This window comes from Pithys albifrons, chromosome 13 (assembly GCF_047495875.1).
Source record: "Pithys albifrons albifrons isolate INPA30051 chromosome 13, PitAlb_v1, whole genome shotgun sequence".
In the NCBI taxonomy this organism is placed as follows: Eukaryota; Metazoa; Chordata; class Aves; order Passeriformes; family Thamnophilidae; genus Pithys; species Pithys albifrons.
In genome coordinates, this window is record NC_092470.1 from 10952890 (window position 1) to 10973257 (window position 20368).

The 20368-nt window shown below is 39.0% G+C and overlaps 1 protein-coding gene across 2 annotated transcripts in view; it reads right to left on the reverse strand.

Annotated features, from left to right (window-relative positions):
- FBN1 (fibrillin 1) overlaps positions 1 to 20368 on the reverse strand; it is a 145277-nt gene that overhangs the window by 55435 nt on the left and 69474 nt on the right. For both annotated transcript variants that reach the window (XM_071568892.1, XM_071568893.1), the window contains exons 13-22: positions 18507 to 18632; positions 16273 to 16395; positions 11784 to 11906; positions 10743 to 10895; positions 8484 to 8537; positions 7462 to 7587; positions 4480 to 4605; positions 3715 to 3834; positions 2640 to 2777; positions 1612 to 1662 (exon numbers count right to left, since the gene is read on the reverse strand). In XM_071568892.1, the coding sequence (XP_071424993.1) occupies positions 1612 to 1662; positions 2640 to 2777; positions 3715 to 3834; positions 4480 to 4605; positions 7462 to 7587; positions 8484 to 8537; positions 10743 to 10895; positions 11784 to 11906; positions 16273 to 16395; positions 18507 to 18632 (1140 nt within the window). The remainder of the gene's footprint in view (positions 1 to 1611; positions 1663 to 2639; positions 2778 to 3714; positions 3835 to 4479; positions 4606 to 7461; positions 7588 to 8483; positions 8538 to 10742; positions 10896 to 11783; positions 11907 to 16272; positions 16396 to 18506; positions 18633 to 20368) is intronic.

Genomic DNA, 20368 nt, shown 5'->3' on the forward strand with positions numbered 1-20368 from the left:
CAGACTCTGCAGCTCAAACCACACAGAGTAGGACAGAGGATAAACGTGGAGGGGGGAAATCAGTGGCCTCTGCCCCTGAATAGATATTGTAAATTGACTGGAAGGTACAAAGTAAAGCCAGTGGATTATTAGAAACCACTGAAACACTGTTCACTGCCTGTGAGCAATATTGCAGCTGACAACTCCAGGGCTCACCCGTAAACGAGGGGAACGCTGCCAATTTAGTTTGCTTATTTCCTCACACAAGGTCTATTACTCATTTCACACGGGCTGTGTATGGGAGAACTGAGTATCACCTTTTGGGAACTAAACTTACTCCCTTGTCCTGTCTCTCACTTGCCAGTAAATTTCCTAGAGACCTTTCCCTGTCTTGAAAAATGCTTACATTGGTTGAAAACCAAATAAGGCTTCAGTAATGTTACAAGCAAAGGAAACTACTCTGAAAAACCTGGGGCTCTCCAGGTCCCATTGAAATGAGAAAGATTAAAGCATGTAATAGATGTAATCCAAAGTGCTGGTAAAGGAAATGCTGAAAACAGTTATGTCTACATCTTGGAAGGATAAACTTTCCATCCCAGCAGTGTTGAAAATGTTCTAAGACTTTCCTTGTGAAGAGAGATAGGTGGGGCCACTTTTTTTTTCTTTTCTTTCACTTACACACTCCAGAAAGTGTTGCTGAGGTCAGATAAGTTATGTACAGTGGGTCTGCAGCACAGACGTGCCAAGGTATTCAGTCATCACTTGGAAAGCAAAGAGTATGTGTGAGGGTGTTCCTCTTCTTTTTTTTTTATTTTTTTGTTAAACAAAAAAACAATGTTTCTTTATGGAAGCAACATATGGGAGTAATTTTTAAAAAATACTTTAACTGCAGTGTCATGTCAGATGTTGTCAGTCAGGATGACCCACAGCAGTTTGAGACTCTCTGTGCTTCTGCATATTATGTAAATATGCAGTACTTTTCCAGGGGTTCAAATCAATTCAAATGAAGATGAAATAGGGTGGGACCTTCAATTCTCACAGAATAGTATAAGAGTCATCTCATACCAAGTAAAAAGCTACACATATAAAAAATCTTTAACTTTTTCTTTAACCAAAGTATAACTGTGTCCTGATTTGATGCCTTTTTTTTGTTAATAAGACAATGAAACATGTTTTGAAACATGTCTGATTTCATATAATGTTGCATGGGAGAAAGCCAAGGCTAAGGAATGAAAAAACCCCTTTAATGTGAACTACAGTCTTTAAACATTCTTTTTCTAAAGGACAGCAATGTCATACCACTGTATTAATAATGCCATGTTTTACAGTATATATAAAATGCATACTTTGCCCAAACAGGTTACTCAGTTAACAGTATGTGAAGAGACAGAACCATCTCCTTATATTGGTAGACATTATATTTGCAAATGTGCACTTTGAGATAAACTGTATGTAGGAATGTTAAACAAATTGAAACCAAATTCATCCCTGACATAACTCTAATGAAACCGATGGAACCACACGAGGTAAGAATTTGGCATAGTGTTCCTCTATGCTAAATTAACCACTTAAATCAAAACACTAGCATTTTTTCATTCAAGCTTTGATTTATGTTAAGGCAACAATAAATACCTTCACACAATGTTCCTCTTATTCTCGAATATCCCTTTTGACATATTGGGTCTGTAAAACAAACAAAAGTGAACTTTCAGAACACTGGAGTCCAAAACTGGCCATTAACTTATTGTGCAAAACTGATCATGTGAAACATTATCTAGTTTATTGCTATGAGAAGTCTGAGTGCTTAGACAGTATCCCAGTATTTTCTGAAACAAAAAGAGATAAGATTGGGCAACTACATAAACTATATAGAGTGGCAGCCATTATCCTCTTTTGCTTCCCATGTGTCTTGGCTGGCTAACCCAAAAGTGGTCATGATTTCTGCTTCATTCAAACCAATTAACTCATTTCACTTGATCACAGCACATTACAGACCTATTTACCATGGATGAATGAGGATGAATTCTGTTAGGATATACAGAATGAATTTAACCAAAGTTTTGAACAAACCAGGATATAGAAATAGCAACCCACACACATTTCTGCATTCATCAGCTCATCCCTGGGTTCCCAGCCCATCCCACAGTTCAATCTAATTATCAAATGAACATGCAGCGACCTCAACCCATTTCTTGATCAACTGCATGATTCTGTAGGTCATCAGTTAATCTACAGAGTACAATAACAAGGGCTACTCCCTCTCCTCCCTCCATTACCACACCAAAAATCCATTTGTTATGAACATTTTCTTGGAAGCTCTGTGGAAAATGCATCTATTGCTACACGACTGGGAACTCTAGATCGTTAATTAGGACAAACCACACTAAAGTGATGCTGCAAGTTAGACTGTAGGTGTGGTCCATTCCCTTCAGTGTTTAAACTTTTAAAATGTTTACTGTAAAATGCAGGGTTAGAACCTCCTATATCTACATGTGACCTCTCAAATATCAACACTTCTCCTTTTCAAACTGAATAAGGTGCTTGATAACACAGCAAGTAGAGTTATTTGTCTAGCCTGTGCCCAGCTTCTATGACAATAACCCAGACCAACCTCAGAAGAGGAAACCCCCCAGGTTCCTGAGGAAAATAAAGAGCATTACCTCGTTCACATGGGGTACATGGGCTTCCCCAAGCAGCACCTAGTGAGGAACAGCACTGGGACTTCAGAGTTGCTCCATTGATATTTATTTCACACCTTCCATTCACTATGTTCTGCCAACAGGTACCCTTAACAGTCTCTGTTGGGAAGAAAACAGTGTTTTGTCAGGCAGACAGTTTAACATTATACATTACTATTTCTACAGACATATTGAATCTAACCATGAAAAAGAATCATCGTTTCATTGTAATTTACCACATCAGATTTAAATTTATTTCAAAATATCTTAATTTATCCTTCTCTATGCTGGACTATAGCCTGAAATCATCCCAGTACAGAGCCCTTCCTTAGTTAATGCTTTTTGTCTTTAACAGTCAATACCATTCAAGATTTGAGTCACTGTATTTACTATGATGCAAATTAGAGACACATGCAGAACAGAGTAGATATGAATTCTTGGTAGATCTTCCATTAATCTATTACACCCTACAGTCTGTATATCTGATCTTCCCATTCAGGGAGTGGCAGGAGACAGCTGAGGATCAGATAGCTGTAGTTACACAGTTTTCCTCACTGACCAGACAAGAGCCAAAAATTGCTGTCCCTCTAGAACAGGCAACGGAAGAAATTACGAATCCACAGAGTATCTGAGTCACAGCATTGCCTGTGGATGCTCTTGAGCTGGTCTGGACTATACACAACTTGTTCATGCTCCATCTCAAATAGCAAAGTGGTCTTTCCAGAGAGTGGACCCCAATGAGAACATGTTCAGCCCTCTTGCACGAAAAACTAGGCAGGTGAGCACAGACCTGAAGAAGCAGTCTTACCATTTCTGTGTTAGTTAGAAAAATTTTCACCTCTCCTTCAAATGTGACATGGAAGCACACAAGGTTCCCAAGTGTGCTTTATGCCTCCATAGTAATGGTGGAAACAAACACTTAACATTGTTTCTGTAACGTTTTCCACTAAATTTATCCACACAACTCATTTTAAAGTATAATCTAAACCTGGTGTACAATGTTCACATGTCACTGGACATTTTTAACCTGCAAACATGACATTTTCAGAATAAGTACCTATGCAGATGGTTCTGGTTGGATCCAAAGTACTTTCAGGAGAACATTCACAAGCAAAAGAGCCGGGTGTGTTTTTGCACACTCCATTAACGCAGGGGTTGGATTCACACTCATCGATATCTAGAAAAGAAACACACTGCCCTTAGTGCCAGAAAGCATTAACAAAGATATATGTGGCTCTTTGCAGTTTAGGGAAAAAGGGAAGAAGCTTTCGTCATAACCAGGCTTCCTGATACAGTTTTCTACTGTGAGACTCTTCACAACAGACCAACGATGCAAGTGTCCTAAAGACACACCAACATGTTAGAACGTGGAATCACTGAACTGGGAAGCAGAATCTCATTTTTCATTGATATCCAGCTATTGCCGTGCTTTGTGGTGATGGACTGTGCTCTATCAGTGATCTGACATCCTTCGGTGGGCTCTGAAAGGGTTCAAACTGGGAGCCCTTTGGTTCTCTTCTTCACATGACAGATTTATAAAGCTTGGTTCTTCTCAAATTTTTCTGACCCTTGGCACAGCAAGGGCTCACTGGTAGTAGCAAATAAGAAGTAAATTAGCACAGAGCTAGTACAGGCTATCCCATGACATTATCTAATGGTTTCATTTTGGCATTGCTGCTCCTCATTCTCACTTTAATTTATTTATGGTGGGGTTTTATAGTTTTACAGGTTATATCCTCATCAAGGTTCAAAGTATTCCTGGCACAATCTGAGACCAATGCAAAGGAATAAAACAGGGATGAAATGGAGTGTTACCAATTACCTTCACATGTCTTTAGATCAGGAGTGTATACAAATCCTTTAGGACAGGTGCAGGTGAAACTTCCTGGGGTGTTTCTGCATTGCCCATTGTCACAAAGCAGCATGTTCAGTGCACATTCATCAATGTCTACAAGGAAAATAAAGAATATTTTAAGAAATAAAACATTTTTGAAGTTCGGACAGATTTCCCTTTCAACAGCCTCATTTCAGAGGAGACAAATGGGGCAGGAGATGGGTGTGTGAAATATGAATAATAAATGATTCATTCACTAGATAGTAAGTTTGGACAAGAGCTTATGCTTCCTTTCCTCACATATTCATAATATGTGACAGCCACGCCACAGTTCAAAATACAGCTGAGAATCACACTTTCATCCTGTCTGTATTGTGGACTAGGTCTATGCAGTCTCTGAGTCCCTGCACAGCAGCCCCCACAGTCATGAAAGAAAAAAGGACTTGATTTGGAAAAGTTTGCTGATCATCCTGGTCTTTAAAACATCATTTTTGCCAAGCTGTATTTGAACTACCTTAAATGTTACAGTTAACAAGGCTAATATAAGTATACACTTGCTTCAGAGGTGAAAAATTTAAATAGAAATGCTAGTGCTAAATTTCAAGTACCCTTAGGAAATCTTTGGAAGAACTGTGATCATCAAAGAGACGTTGCAAGAAGGTGGCAATGGGCCATGAATGGCAGGTGAAGACCAAGAGACACCCCAAGAGCAGACAGGAACAACTGGCTAAGTCAGAGAGGCCTCAAAGTGTTGAGAGAAGTTGGGAAGACTCAGAGGGTCAGCACAGCAGCTGGGAACAGCAAAAATGCCACGAAAAGAAGGGAGACGAGCAGAATAAAACAGACCATGTGGGAAGCTTCACAGGAGTTCACAAAAATTGAGAGAGGGCCAGGTGGAACATTATGGAAGAATGGGAAACAGCTGTGATAGAGCATGGATGTGGGCTACAACAGGGTGGGCTGGGGATCATCTGGAAAATTCACAGATGGATGCGAAGAAGGGATGCCATCAGCTACAGGCAGACATCAAAATGGGACATGGATAATTAAAGCCAAAGAAGCAAATGGGAAAATGGGATGAATAACAGTGTGATTTTCACCTAAGATAGATCAACTCTTTTTTTCTTTTTCACAGAACTAGTGGATAGTTTAGACTGGGATAATACAGATGACTTAAGCTATTTAGGTTTAAGTAGAGAATGCAGAACTCAAAATTAGTATGTAAGCTGGATATAACAGGAAGAAATTTAAGAACTTTAAGGTGGTTCCAGAGCTGGATGGAGAGATTACAGTAGGATATATTAAAAAAGAGAGTAATCATGATGAAGAGAGGATATTAGAAATACCCTTCAGGAATCAGTCTTGGGACTGGTCCTATAAAATATTCACTGTAAGGGAGAAATAAAAAATGAATGGAATTAAAATCTGTGGGCAACACTAAGCTGGAAGTTCTTGCCAATACAGAGAATGAGGCAAGGCTAAATTAATCCTGGCAACGTGAATGAGAAAAATAAGATGCAATATAATCACCAATGTTTAAAACTTTGCAATTAGGGACCAGTAACAATAACGTGCTAGAAACCAGAACTCATCAGCTGAAAGCTAGTGAGAAAACTCTGGATGTAACTCCCAATTAGAGGTTGACTTTGATCCCACAGTGTAACATGTATTTGAGAGAAGACTAATGCACTCTAGAATCAGTTAAGGCAGGATATTCCTAGGGGCAATGGAGAATTTCTGGCATGACTATACAAGCCACTGGTCAGACTTCATCAGAACACTGTATACTGGTCAGATCAGTCATGTTCAAGAGAAGGCTCCAGCAGCCTCTGCTTTTAAGAAAAGACTGGAAGTGTGGATTTGGATAGTTTAGCCAAGAGAGTTGAGAAAGGATACGATGATTTTTTATAAATACTTTGGGGAGAAGTGCTGACACAGTGCTAAATCAAAGAATAATATTAGCACAACATCAGCTGGTAATAAAATGGTCACAAATAAATTCTAACAGGAAACCAGAAAAACATTCTAATCAGTCATGCAAAGGAGACCTGGAACAATGCACAAATACAAGAGTGGAAGAAAAGAATCTGAAGGCTTTTAAGTTATGGGCTTTTGATGGGACTGTGTAATGGAACAAGAGAATTGCCAGAATTAAAATTTCTAACAGGAGTCTGCAGGCATCTGATGGTGGTTTTTTACATCCCAAATAGTGTAAGAAGAGACTGGACTGTTACATATGTGAATTCTTTTTATCCCATGCCACAATGCTTCCACCGGTCACTTCTAAGGAGGGCAAAAAACTTATTTAATATTTTCTCTGATAAAAAAATCTGGCTTTAGATATTTTTCACATGTACAACACAGGAAAGCAGCCCTAGCCAGAGACACCATGCCATTGGATTCTGCTGATGCTTCCAATGACAATAAGCTTTCCTGTATCTGGCAAGTACACTTAATACAGTTAAACCAAAGCCCTGTCTGAAAGTTGAAAGGAATTTTCCCCAAAGTCAGAGTTGGGGTAAACTATGTAAGCTTTCTGTGGTGCACTGGATGCTTATCTTCTTGTGATCAGTTGGAGTTTTACTAGAATTCCTCCTCTTGGAGGCAACCTAGCATGCTGGTGATTCTAGATCTCCCCTCTGGTGCACTGTCATTGCAGGATATGGCTTCTTTTGATTTTGAGAAGCACTGGTACTGCAGAGTGCACGTCCAGTGGACTTAACTGAACAAGACATTTATTGCTTGGTTGCCAGTGATCTGAGTCACTGACAGCAACAGTCCCTTACAGTCCCAGAGTGGAGGATTTTGTGAGCATTGCAAAGCACTGAAATTAGAACAGGAATTCAGTAGAAACATCCAGAAACATCAGAAAAGCAGATAGTGGATCTGCTGAAACAATGGGGGGAAAAAAAGGTGAATGAGCAAAAAACCAAGCCTCAAACTTCAAAGTGAAAATGGGTTATTTCTTACCTATGCAGTTTTTCCCAGTTGAATCTACTTCATAGCCAGGGTCACAAAAACATTTGTATGTTCCATGCAGATTCTCACACCTTCCATTAGGACAAAGATCCGGATCCAATAAGCACTCATTAATGTCTAAATAAAGGTAACAAATAATGAACTTCAGAGCCAGTTGCTGAGGGGTTGTGGGGGTTAATTCTCCAAACTAGAAAAAGATATTTTCAATATCACTAACACTGGCTGCTCCATATTTATAATTGTGTGGTTCTGATGACAAAATTCACACCTAAATGTTCACACTGAAGAGAAAGAACTATCTCTTTTCACACATATTTAAGACCATTTCTAGCCCACTGTCATTTAAGAGACTTTCAACTGTAGATAGGAACTGGGATATTAAACTGGGGATCAGAAATTAGATTTAGAGAGGCCCATATACTAATACCCCCCATATCTCCAAATTCATGGAATTTCCAGATGGCATCACTTGCCAAAGCATTAATATCCCTCTTTTCTGAGGGCTTTTCCCAGTCTACTGCCAGCAAATCTACAAGTGTGCACTGGCTGACTTAAAAGAGTTTGGAGTTTCACAGTTGTATGACTAGAAATCTTTTATTATAATCATTTCCTCTTTCTCTATAATTAGCCAAACTTGCTCAGTCTGGCCTATTCTGACAAAAAAAAATGAGAAAGCTCAGTGTTCAACATGGCTTTATTCTTCAGGATGAAATATGCAAAATATGAATTACATGCATGATTTCAAAGTCATGTAGGTAGTAACACTTCTCACAAATTTGTCATTATCTTCTAACAGAACTCACATAGATTCCATGATGTAAACCAGAGAAGTCACACTGGTGAAATGGCATTCTCTCTTCCTTTCACCCTAAACTATTCTAAAATCTTGTCAACAGTCATTTGACTAAGCCTTGCTCCCATCATCCCCACCAGCATGTCCAACAAATTAAGGATATTAAAGTAACACTTTTAGACAGAACTGCTATAGTTTGGCTTACATTAGGTGATCTTACCATTTCCTCCTGCAGTCATGCCAGGTCCACTGCTGCACAGAGCCTGATACTCAGCTGGAAAAAATATTAAAATACTTACTGGAATATTCCTTCTTAGCTCATTGCTTTCAGCATCACCATTTACAATATGACAATTAATTATTTGAACGAAGTAACATGCTTTTCAATTCTTCTGAAAACATTAATAACCTCACAGTGTTCTGAACCTGGAAAACATTTTAGCAGATTCAGGGTCTGCATCTGCTTATGAAGATGGATGAGTAAAAACTTCACATGATGAACTGTGGCATTTAGGAATAGACATAAACTTCATGCTGGCCCTCCTACACAAATGAACCATAACATATCCACAGCTAGACTCTCCAGAACTCATATGTCCAAGTCCTTACTCAAGGTGCACATTCAAAGTGACCAGAAACATAAACATTTTCCTATAAATCTAGCCCATATTTAACTCGATTTAGCAGGAGTCTCCTCAGTTCACAGCAGATCAAAGATCTGTTATCTCTTATCCTAAAAAAAATTAAAATATGTTCAAAGCATCTCAAGTGTCTCAACTACTGCTGGGTTCAAATTCTTCTTTTGGGTTCAGAACAATTAACAGAATGAACTGACAGCCAGCTCAGCATTAACTGTTGCTATATAGGTCAGTATTTTCCAACACATTTTCACTTTAATAACAGGCCAAATACTTATACTGCTAAAATTAATAAATATTAAAAGTACTTGTGGATAATTAGTTGTCTTTTCTTCAAGGAAAATCACATGCAATACAACTCCCAGTACTAACATAATCAGCAGATGCATGTGTGCCCTTGCCTGAATCAATAATCACTGTTGCTGTATGTGAAAGCAGATTTGCTCTGAATGGGCATCAGCAAAACTTTCAGTCTAGAATGGCAGAAACTTTTGCAAAGAGCTTTTGAGAGGCACAGGGGGTCAAATGTCTTCCTTTCAGGATTTTTTTCCAGTCTCTCTCATACAATGCTCCTCCACAAGGAACCTTCTCCTTCCCTCCCGCACTCAAAGCCCAAAGAAACACAACACTTCACCCTACTTGAGATGGCACTTTTGTAACAACTGAAGTGAGGAAAAACAACACAAGAAAAATAGCTTCCACATATGTAAATGTTCTGCAAAAGTAAACTAAATATAAAGCAGAAGTCAATGATACAGAGTCCAACATTTGTGAAAGATTTCAACTCAACTATACAATAGGGCCCACTGACATCATCAGAGGCTGCTGGAAAGGCTCTTTCCTATTTTGCTAACATTTCCTTTGTGTTTTGCTATTCTAAACAACACACCAATTTATAAAATGGTCGTGAGCAAGTTCCTGCTGAAGAGTTCACATCAGCTCAACCAGCCTAATTTGTTCCAACTGGTCTTGTCACCCTAATGCTTACCATAAATCTATTAGATAAAAAAAAAGATTTAAAAAATAGATCTAAAATTATTTTTGCCTACAAAGCAGATACCATGTTAGTACGACATGCTTTTGAACTACATATCAAATGGCTTATTTTGTTTATATGCAGTAACAAATCTGCTGAGTGAAAAGAAACACTTAAACTTGGGCTTCAAACTACCCCCTGCAGTCAGTTCCTTCCACCACACCAAGGTCTCTGTTTACTGGCTTCACAGCAAGGACCATGTCAGCAGAGTCTGGTTGGAAGAAATGCTTCCCTAAAAGCAGATCCTGCCTATCAGAATGATCAGGATTTCCTTCTTGCCAGAGACAAGTTATGTTCCAGACAACTTCATGTGATGAGGATTTCAGTGACAAATTCAAGCATTCACAACCAACTTAACTGGATATTTGTTCATGCACCAACTGTCCAAAGGCTGGTTAATGAATAAATTATTTCAGATCCCTTGAAGGACACAGAATTCAGGCAGCAAACCTCTCACTGCCAGGTGTACATGAACACTGGAATCAAGATTTTTCCATTAATAACTTGAGTTCAAAGTGCCTTTTTTAACTATCTACACCTACCAAAACAGAGTTTGTTTCCTGAAAACATTCTGTTTGTTTAATGTGTGTAAAACTCTGGACCCAGATATTGCAATTTACTGTTGCTTAAAAAAAATACCTCCTATACTCTTATAACATGCAAAATACAAGATTGCTCAAAATAGGTAGCATTATACAACAAGGGAACTCTCCTGATTTAAGGCACTACATTAACATAAAACTGCATTTTATCTTTCTAAAAACAGTTTATCAACAGAAAGCTTAAATTAGCATATTTAGCATACCTGAATTTTGTGCTGGGCAGGGCTGGCAAGGCTCTCCAAAGGCATAGTCAGTGCTGGCACAGCAGCACTCTGACTTTGTAACTGCTCCCGTTAATGGCCTCACACATTGTCCTCTCTTGTAGCCACCGTAGCATGTGCTTCGCATATGTGTATCTGAAAAGAAATCCCCCTTAATCCTGCCACAGCCAACTCTACTGTCATAAATTATAGCAAGTATTAAAAGTAGCTCGGGTGTCATAAACACTGCGAAATAGCTGTCAAAACAAAGTATCTGTCACTATTTCCCTCTGCTTTTCAGTCACCTATACCTTCCCTCTAGTCGGGACAGGAAATTCCTCTTCCTCATGCTCCCAAGAATTCAGATATACAAACTGGTTGCTGCATTTAATGACTTAGCATGAGCTAGTGAACTACTAGGTGAACAATCAGTTCTTGACTAGTGACAAGCCGTGGGGAAAAAGGACAAAGTCTCTGCTCTATCTTTGCTTGTAAAACAACCCATGGAAAAGTCAGGAGTGCTGTTCCACTACGTGAGATTTCAAATGTTTATGCCTTCAGGTCCAGGGGAGACTTTCGGGCCCATAAATGGCTCTCAGGCATATTAGTATTTTAAAATCAAACACTAAGCTTGTACAGAAAAAGGCAGAAAACTGGGTACATCCTACATTAAAAAGAAGTGAACAAGTAATTAAATCTTTTGGCTTAGTGACAAATGAAAAATTTTACACTGAGAAAAACCCGGCAAATTCTCACCTACTTAAAACTGCTACAGCTCTAGTCTCCTCTCTGCTGTACAGTCTACCTGACCTTGTGATCAGGCACACACATTTTTTCACTTTAAATGCAAAGGAAATGAAAAAAAAGAGCAAAATGGGCTATTACAGTAAATATCCCAGAACTATTACAATCCACTGTAACTACCACCCACCAGTCCATGAAAAAATGGTAAATTCAGCATTCAAACTTGATTTGCCCATTGGTCTGGCACTAATATCTTAGTGTTGGTTCGCTGTGACTCCCCACATATTGAGCTTGTCTTACCAACACAGACTCGTCCGTCCAGTCCTACGGCAAGGCCAGGGAAACATTCACATCTGAAAGAGCCATCAGTGTTCACACAGCGCCCGTTCATGCATATTCCATCTGTCTCACACTCATTGATGTCTGTTGGAGAACAGAATGAGCTTTATTAGAAATTAAATTACATAGTGTTCAGTGCCTGGCTGAAACTTGCATTTGTGCAGCTTATTTTCAATGTATCCTAAAAAAATACCAAGTGTAAATGGAAACTAGTTCAAGTAAAGGTTTTGATAGGAATCATGATGAATTCATTCTGTGAAACAGAATAAGAAAATCTGAAATTCAGGAGAAATAAACAGAACAAAACAATTTTGCTTTCTTTGGAGAGTGAAAAGGGGCTACACTTTCCTAAATTGTTCCCCAGAGTTACACTTTCCAATTGAAGGATCATTCAGGCAAAATCATAATTGGAGGAAGGAGGAAACTGTGACTGCTAACACAAAGGACTTATGCAGTATCTAAAAGGACATTCCCTTTCCATATTAACAGTTCATGCTATAAAAAATCAGTGCAAATAGCAAATTGAACCTTTCACTCCCCACAAGGTGCCTTCACAGGGCCACCAAAGAGTTTCCCTTCCTCCTGCTGCGGGTTCGGTTTCTGGAAGCGCCTCTGAATCCCCACAGTCAGAGCCTGCCCACAGTGGGGTCTCCCTGGTGATCTGCATGACAACTGGGTTCTCCTGTCAGATGCTCATTACAGCCCATTTTATAAACTCTCAATGAACAGACTGCACTCCAGCCTTGAAAGGAATTTGTTAATGATTTGAGCCCGGAGCAGTTGCCCAGCACAAGCTGCCATATTTGCCCAACAATGGTACATTGAACAATAAGCCCCACAGCGATGGAACACAAGAATGAAGCCTTATGATATTACACTATCACAAAGGGATGTTAAATTAGTAAAAAACTTCTAAAGTTGCATATCCTGTTAATAGTAAGATCATTCTCTAGACGCAGAGAGCATGCCATCATTTTAGAAGTGATTAAGAAAAGGAGTGTTTAAAATATTGTTTGGAAGTATGTATAACCTTTATAAAATAATCACTTCATAACAACTCTCCATAATATATACAAGAGACAGTGTGTGTGACAATTTCCTTTTTTCTGACCTTAAAAGGGCAAATTGAGAGTGAAACACCTCTGTGTTTTACTTAGTTTGTGTTGTTTGGCACAAAATATGGCTTGTATGATCCAAGATTCCTTTTTCAAACTGCATTTTAAAATAAAAGCTATACTTAAGTACATGGGCTTGATTCATTTCTACTTCATCCTGCAACCTTTTGTTCTTATTCAGACAAATCTTAATTGCTTCTCCCATGTTAAATTTAGTCCTTACTCAGAGTAGGTAAAAACTCCAGAGAGCTGGGATTCAAAATGTGCCCGTATCATTTAACAGTGTAGACAGTTATTTTGTTAGACAGCACTGAACTCCTGAGACAGATACAGATTCTCGCAAACACAAAAAAAAACCAAGAAAAAAACCTTTCTTTTTTTAAGGTTATTTATAGAAACAGAAAGGCATAACTACTTTTTTCCCATTTCTGGTAGTTCATTTTTAAACAAGATTTTGTAAGCTAGTAAAGGGTGAGATGCGCAATCCTCTCTCTTTGGCATCGACCTAAAAATGTATTGGAAATACCACTGCAGGTGTTTTTTAGAGAGGTAAAGTGGGTCACTTAGAATGGTGTGGATCAGCTGAAAACCTGGTTCCAGTAAAGATGGGCTAAAAAGCCTCGGCTTTTATCAGGCTGAGATTCCACGCAGTTGATCAACTTCACACGTAGGCATAAATCCACATTCCTAACCTTGAAAAGGTTCTGCTGTCTTTTGTGGTAAAAGTACCTATTTGAACAACTTAAAATATACTCAACTTGGTTCTGGAAAACCAACTAATGGATTCATTCTCCTTGTTCAATGAGTTTTTGCCTTTTCTGCTTAGTTTGCTCAGGAGTGCTAGCTGGGTACACTAAGTCCTCTAATTTTAACCAGGAAAAATTTACTCAGACTATTAAACTACCACTTTCAGTTGCCTTGCAATAGCTTTCAATTTGGGGAATTCCTTTTTGATCTAAAGATGAAACAATGTATGGAACAGAAATAATGCCTCAAACCTTTGCCTGCTCAATGTAAATACTTCTGAAAGATCATCAGCAAATCATCATCCCAATAAGGTAATGCTGAGTAAGTTTAGCATGTCTTTGTTTCAGAGAACACACAAGACTGTGGTGTAACATTCCTTTTTGGCATGTTACTTCAGAAAGCCTAAGTGGAATTTTTTACCAGACAGCCAAGCATATGCCCTGCATTTTTATTTAAATTCCAATTTTATGGAACTGCCAATTACATTACCCCCATCTTTGGGTCAGAGGCCCTTCTTTAGAGTTGAAAATTCAGCTTAGAGTGCATCAAATGAGATGGCCACAGAAGCAATGAGCTGCGCTCATATTCCTCTGTTGATTCCCTAAAGAGTTTGGCAAAAATACGTTCTCAACTCCCTCTCAGAATTGCTCAGGCAGGAAGCCAGTTTGCTGCAGAACTGTCAGTCTGTGAATGCACACACTCCCAGTGTGCACAGACACTCACTGCATGTGCAAGCATGAGCTTAGAGCTCAAGCTTGTGTCAGATCTGAGTTCATGCACCTCACAAACCTGCTGGAAAGGCAGCGCCAGCAACGAGTGTTTCAAAGACTGACAGTTCTGCAGGACACAAGTTATTCACTCCATCTATTTGGCATGTACTGAAAGGGCTCCATAAGGACAAACATCAAATACACAGGACAAGACATTACTAAAGATCAAATTTTGAAACTTTCAGTAACGTGACTAGAGAGAGCTGTGCTCCTCCAGCCACTGAGGACCTGGGAATTGTTTCATGATACCCTGGGCAAGTGGAAGAAAGGAGACAAATATGAAGTGGGTAAAAAGTGTAATTTGGGTGTCCAGGACTCAAAATGTGGTTTGATTTTAACCCAATAGGAATTTTAACACATAATGAATGTTTGTATGCTCATTCATAAAGAACAAGGCTTACTGTAAGTGTTGAAAAGCAGTTGGAGAAATCCTTCATTTTACTATAAGGTCTGTTTCAACTTTCAGTAGGAATCAGTGGAGTTCCCTGCAATTTTGGATAATTTTCAAATATTCTTCTTTTGATGCACAGAAGTAACATTTCTCTAGGGCCAGAAACCTCTTTTTGACTGTATCTATACTCCTATTTAGGCAGGAGACATGTAAGAGAGGCTGTAAAGTTGAGTATCACTGTGTCTTAAGCAGCCTGGTAGATGTGCCATCTTCTTGGATGGCATTCCAATGCAGAGACTGGTGTAATCAACAAAAACAAAACCCAAGAAAAGATACCAAAAGGTACTCAAGTCAAAAACCAAGACAAGCATTTGGGCTGGGCTGAGCTTGGATCAGTGAGTCACATCCCTGCTAAGGACACAGAACAGTCACTGAGAACTCAGCTGGCTGATGTGCCAAGCCTGATGGGCATTGAAGTCTCCCTGCCAGCCCACACACAGACCAGCTGGAAAATAAGCTTTGGCAAAGCACAGACATAGCACCTGGAAAACAGTTAAGAATGGAAATAAAGCTATTTGCTCTAAGTGTGTGAAGGCTGCAGCCAACACAGCCAGTAGCTGTTAAACTAAGGAGACTCTTGTATGGACTTGCACAGTATTTAATTTGAGAAACTAGAGAACATTCCAATCAAAGCAATGCTATTTGAGCCTATTTGAGCCAGAATGGGGTCATCTCTCATTAGAATTACCTGATTCTCCCACCTGAAGGCTGGGTAGCACTGTCCTGCATACCTAGTGCAAGAGTTAACAAAGAGAAGTTCCAGAGGATTTACGGGATTTATTGGCCTGATTTGGATCCAAAGTCTAGGTCTAGATACCAGTCAGTACAGATCCTAGACTGATACAGTGTCCAATAAGCAAAAGGATCAAATTACTTCACCTGTCATCTCACTAACTCTCAAAATCAAATCATTTATTCAAACATTTGCTATTGGTCCACAACAAGATCCTGAAATGTGACATTTTTTTAAATTTGACAAAGTGTAATGAAGGACTTTCTCTGACTTGATTTCAAGAGTTAAAAGATTTTTAATTTTCCAAAAGAAAAACTGTAAGTAACTTAATCAAACTGCAGAAGACCTCACAGGCTGAAAAAATGGAGTTTAACTAGGTCAGATCACACAGTCCTTGATCAAAGGATATTTCCCACTGGCTGGTTAGGGTTGTTGCTCAACACTGTGCAGAAAACTGAGTACTGTCTTGCACAATGACAAATCATTCTAGCTGATTTAAAAAGCATATCTGATGAGAACTCAGCCCAGTACCTCTTGTTCCCAAGGACAACTGTAAGGAAATAAGGTGATTCTTGAAGCTACCTGGAGAGACACGAGTCACAGGCTTTGGGAACCCGTGATTTATTGTGCTCACCTGTGCAATAGCGTCCATCAGATGCCAACTGGAACCCTGGCTTACAAATGCATTTAAAACTGCCATCTTCATTGATGCACATCCCATTGAGGCAAATGTTCCTTATGCTGCATTCATCCATATCTGAAAATATGACAGACATAATGCTGATAATATTTAAGCAAAAGAATTCTTACTAGTTATATCCAAAAGATAAACCTTAATTTCTTTCTTAGTTGTCAGAGGTATATGATAATCAGAAACACACAATGGGACATACTGCACTGTCCTAGGGGATGTGTTAAAGCAGTGACTGTTTTTCATAATGAATCACTAACACCCAAAAAGAGCAAAGAGAATAAAAAACAGACTAGCAATCAGACAGCTTAAAAACTGCCCATTGGTAAAAGCCATCAAAAAGCGAGAAAGGATGTAACTGAAGAAGGTTTGCAACATTAATCTAAACAGAAGCTCAGTTAGAAGCAGCCTCCTCTTTGAAATGGTAAACACAATTTTGTGTTACTAAGAAGACCTGAAAGGGGAGGATTGAACATCTGACTTTGGAGTGAAAACTTTTGTAACCTCCACTGGATGAGTAAGATTTATGATGTGGGAGAAACTCCAGCACTGTGCTCAAGCATGCAGGCTGTGGGCACGGTCATCCTCAACTTCCATTTAAAATAAAACCTGCCCCTGCCCTAGATTTGGCATGACAGGCCACACAGGAGGGTATTTTCTCATTATAGCTTCATAATAGCATTATTCACCCTCTGACCTAATGGGATAGCATAAAGGATTGACACAGGAAAAGGTGGAGGTCTCAGACACTGCTACTCTTATCCCTGCACAGTTACTCACACAATGGGAATGAAAAAAAAGGCAAGTACAGAGAATTTTGAGTTTGATTTGTGTAAGTTTTTATATCTTCTTAGTCTTTACTTTGTTCTGGCACAAATGAAATCAGTTTTGGATGTTACATCCAAAAAAATCAGCACTACTCACCAGTTTCATCTAAAGGACTACATGCAGTTACACTCAGGTTGGCACAACACCACGGTCTTACTGATTAGTGTGTGTGTACATGTATTCCTAACAACAAAACCCAAAGCACTACAATGCCAGAGATGAAACTGTTTCATAAGTGGATGCAACAGACCTTCTGGCAGCACATGCAATGGAATTAAAAACGTTTTACCAGACTGTCGATGTCCTGGTTCTTATTACTATTAGCACATGGTATTTGGTGGGAAAGGAAGAAATCAGAATAATGGTTTTTTCCCAAATAGACTCATTTCCAAATATATTTAGTCAATGTACTTCCATAATAAGATATTTAAAAAGCAGCTTAGAATGCTAAACTGTATCTAAAAAAGAGTCAGGAAAAACAGTCTTAAAATGTCTGTCTCTACCAAGGATTAACAGAATCACTACTAGCACATAAAATCACTGGATCATAATGACATTACAATATATTGAGAATCATGCTATTTTCCTTAATATTGCAGCTGTCTTGGACAGAAATTACACTTCTAGACATGGTGTGTTTTCTTTTTACTTACAGGCTAAGTCAGACAAAAATAATTTATGATTTAAAAAAAATCATGTATCTATCCCAACCAGGAATTTTGGCATTAAGTCTTTGAGCTGAATCACTGAGATAATATTCTGCCAAAAATGTTTCTAAGAACAGTGGTTGAAATTCTTTTAACGTATGAATAGATCATTGGGAACCCTCCCAAGGACCTTGGGAAGCATGATAAAGAACATTCTTCTTTTTTCCCCCTTTACTAAAGGTCTGGGAGGTAGGAACACATCAATTATGTTTACAAATTTTTCTTGAAACAGTTTTTATAGGTCAGACCAGACTGCATCTACATAAAACACATGCTAGTCACCCAGTAAGATCCCATAAAGCATGCTGTTAAATGCACAGTAAAATCAGGCAGCATGTGACTTGTGCTGTGTTTTAAAATGTACCACTCCCATCAAAGAAACTGCATTTTGTGATAGTGGTATGTGCTATTTCTCCTGCTGGACAGACATCCCACTGAGGATTGCCAAGCCAAGGCTCCAGGACTGGCTGCAAAAGACATTTTACTTGCCCTCCCAGATACAGCAAGAGGTATTTGGAAATCTAATTCCTTTTTCCTTCCCGCCCCCTCCCCCCCCGCCAGAGGTCCTTTCCTTTTTCATTGGCATGATTAAGCTCTTGCCACCGTAATTACTGATATGGAATAAGTTCAGAAAAGTCTTACCTTCACAGTTTTTCCCATCAACTGCCACTTGGAAGCCAGCATTGCACACACAGTGGAAACTGCCATCTGTATTTATGCATCGTCCATTGTTACAGATACGGCCATTCTGTAAACATTCATCAATGTCTGAAAGCCAAGCGAAAAGAAAAATAACATTTTGGGGGGGGTTCATTTTTATACTCATGCGGAATTTTTCCCATTTCCCCCTTCCTTAGGATTTTAAACCTACATGGAAATTCTATTCACCTGAAAAAGGATTTATTTTGACTTCCATAACTGAAAGTTATGGGGGTGGAAAATGTTCATGAGCTTGAAATTTCAAGTGGCTGTGAAAGAATTTCAGTGAATAGTACCCTGCAGCTTTCTCAAACAAGAATCACAATTGTTTGGGGTTTTTTCATTTTTGTACAATCATTAAAATATTTTTACTGAACTTTAACTTAACAGTATGTAGCTACTTAAGAAAAGATGGAGAAAAGCTTGTCTTTTGCACTGCTTTGTAAGATAACAGGAAAGTTCAAGACCTTCCCATCTCAGAAGATATTTCTCCTGCTTATTTTATATTTGAAACATCAGATCCTCATTTCCCTCTCTCTGCAGGAGGTGCTTGGCAAGTGCTTTGGAGGACCTGAATAGTGATATCACACGAGGCTGGCAACTCTCCCTCTCCTCCCAAGGAGGGGAGAGGAGATGCTGAGACAGACTGTCTAGACATTTTTCAGATTGCTCAGTATTCTTCATCGAGGCCTGGACCATGTCCCAGAGATTCCTGCACACAGGGGACTCTGCTCACAGAGATCACAACCAGCCCATGCAGACCTGTCTATCCTACAACCAACCAAGCTGTCTTCCCAAATATCCTGGGGATGCCCTTCCCCAAGTCCTCTCCACAGACAATCAACAATGCATAACAGTTAGTTTCCTCTCTGCTCAGCCCCTTTTCCCTGCACTTTTATGGCACTCATTGTACCTGAGCACGGCTCCAGGTACCCTGCCAGCTGTCTTTCTTAGGACATGCAAAATGCCACAGTAGCTCAAGATTTTCCTGGCCTTTTAATTTTTAGTTCATTAGGTATTGTACTTTTGTGCATCTGATGCCACCTAAGTCATGTTGCAGCAAATGAACAGTGAATCTCATTGTTCTTTACATACACGCAGCTGATCAGTGTCTCACCACTAGTCTGACACATTTCTAATTTTCAGCCTATGAAATGACATCATTCTTTTTCCCCTCAGAGAAATTTGCAAAAAATCCAAGCCCCTCTCTCACTGAGATATCCATAATTTCTGTCATCTCCATGCAAGACCTGACCTCCACTTCTCAGAAATATTGTGTAGATTATAGTAAGCAATTAGGTGTTAAAGCTTTGACTCCTATACATTCACAACTAATTATCAAGAAATTTCACTTTTTTTCTTTTTTTGGAGGTCTATTTTCTTTCCTCTCTTCTGCAATTCAGAAGCATTTTTTTTGTTTAGATCACTAATCACAATGTGACAACTTTATTCACCTATGTCTCCAATTAGACATTCTTTCAGCCAAACTCCTACTAGAATTATAAGGGGTCCTAATAATGAATCATTAGCTTGTGATACAGATTACAATGTTTAATCACTAATCAGAGTCATTGTGCAGAAAAACCCCTGCCCTGGAACCTTGGAGCAAGGACTAAATAAACATCTGGTCATTCTGGAGACTTTGTTTTTCAAGAGCAGACGTTAAGGAATACATTTGCAAAGGCATATCAACACAGACACATTTGTGCATGCAAAAAAATAGCATCTCAACATCCAAAGTAGTCATGCAAAGTAATTTTACAGCACATCTGATTTTGGCAGGCACCCCACTAGCCTTTTTCTTT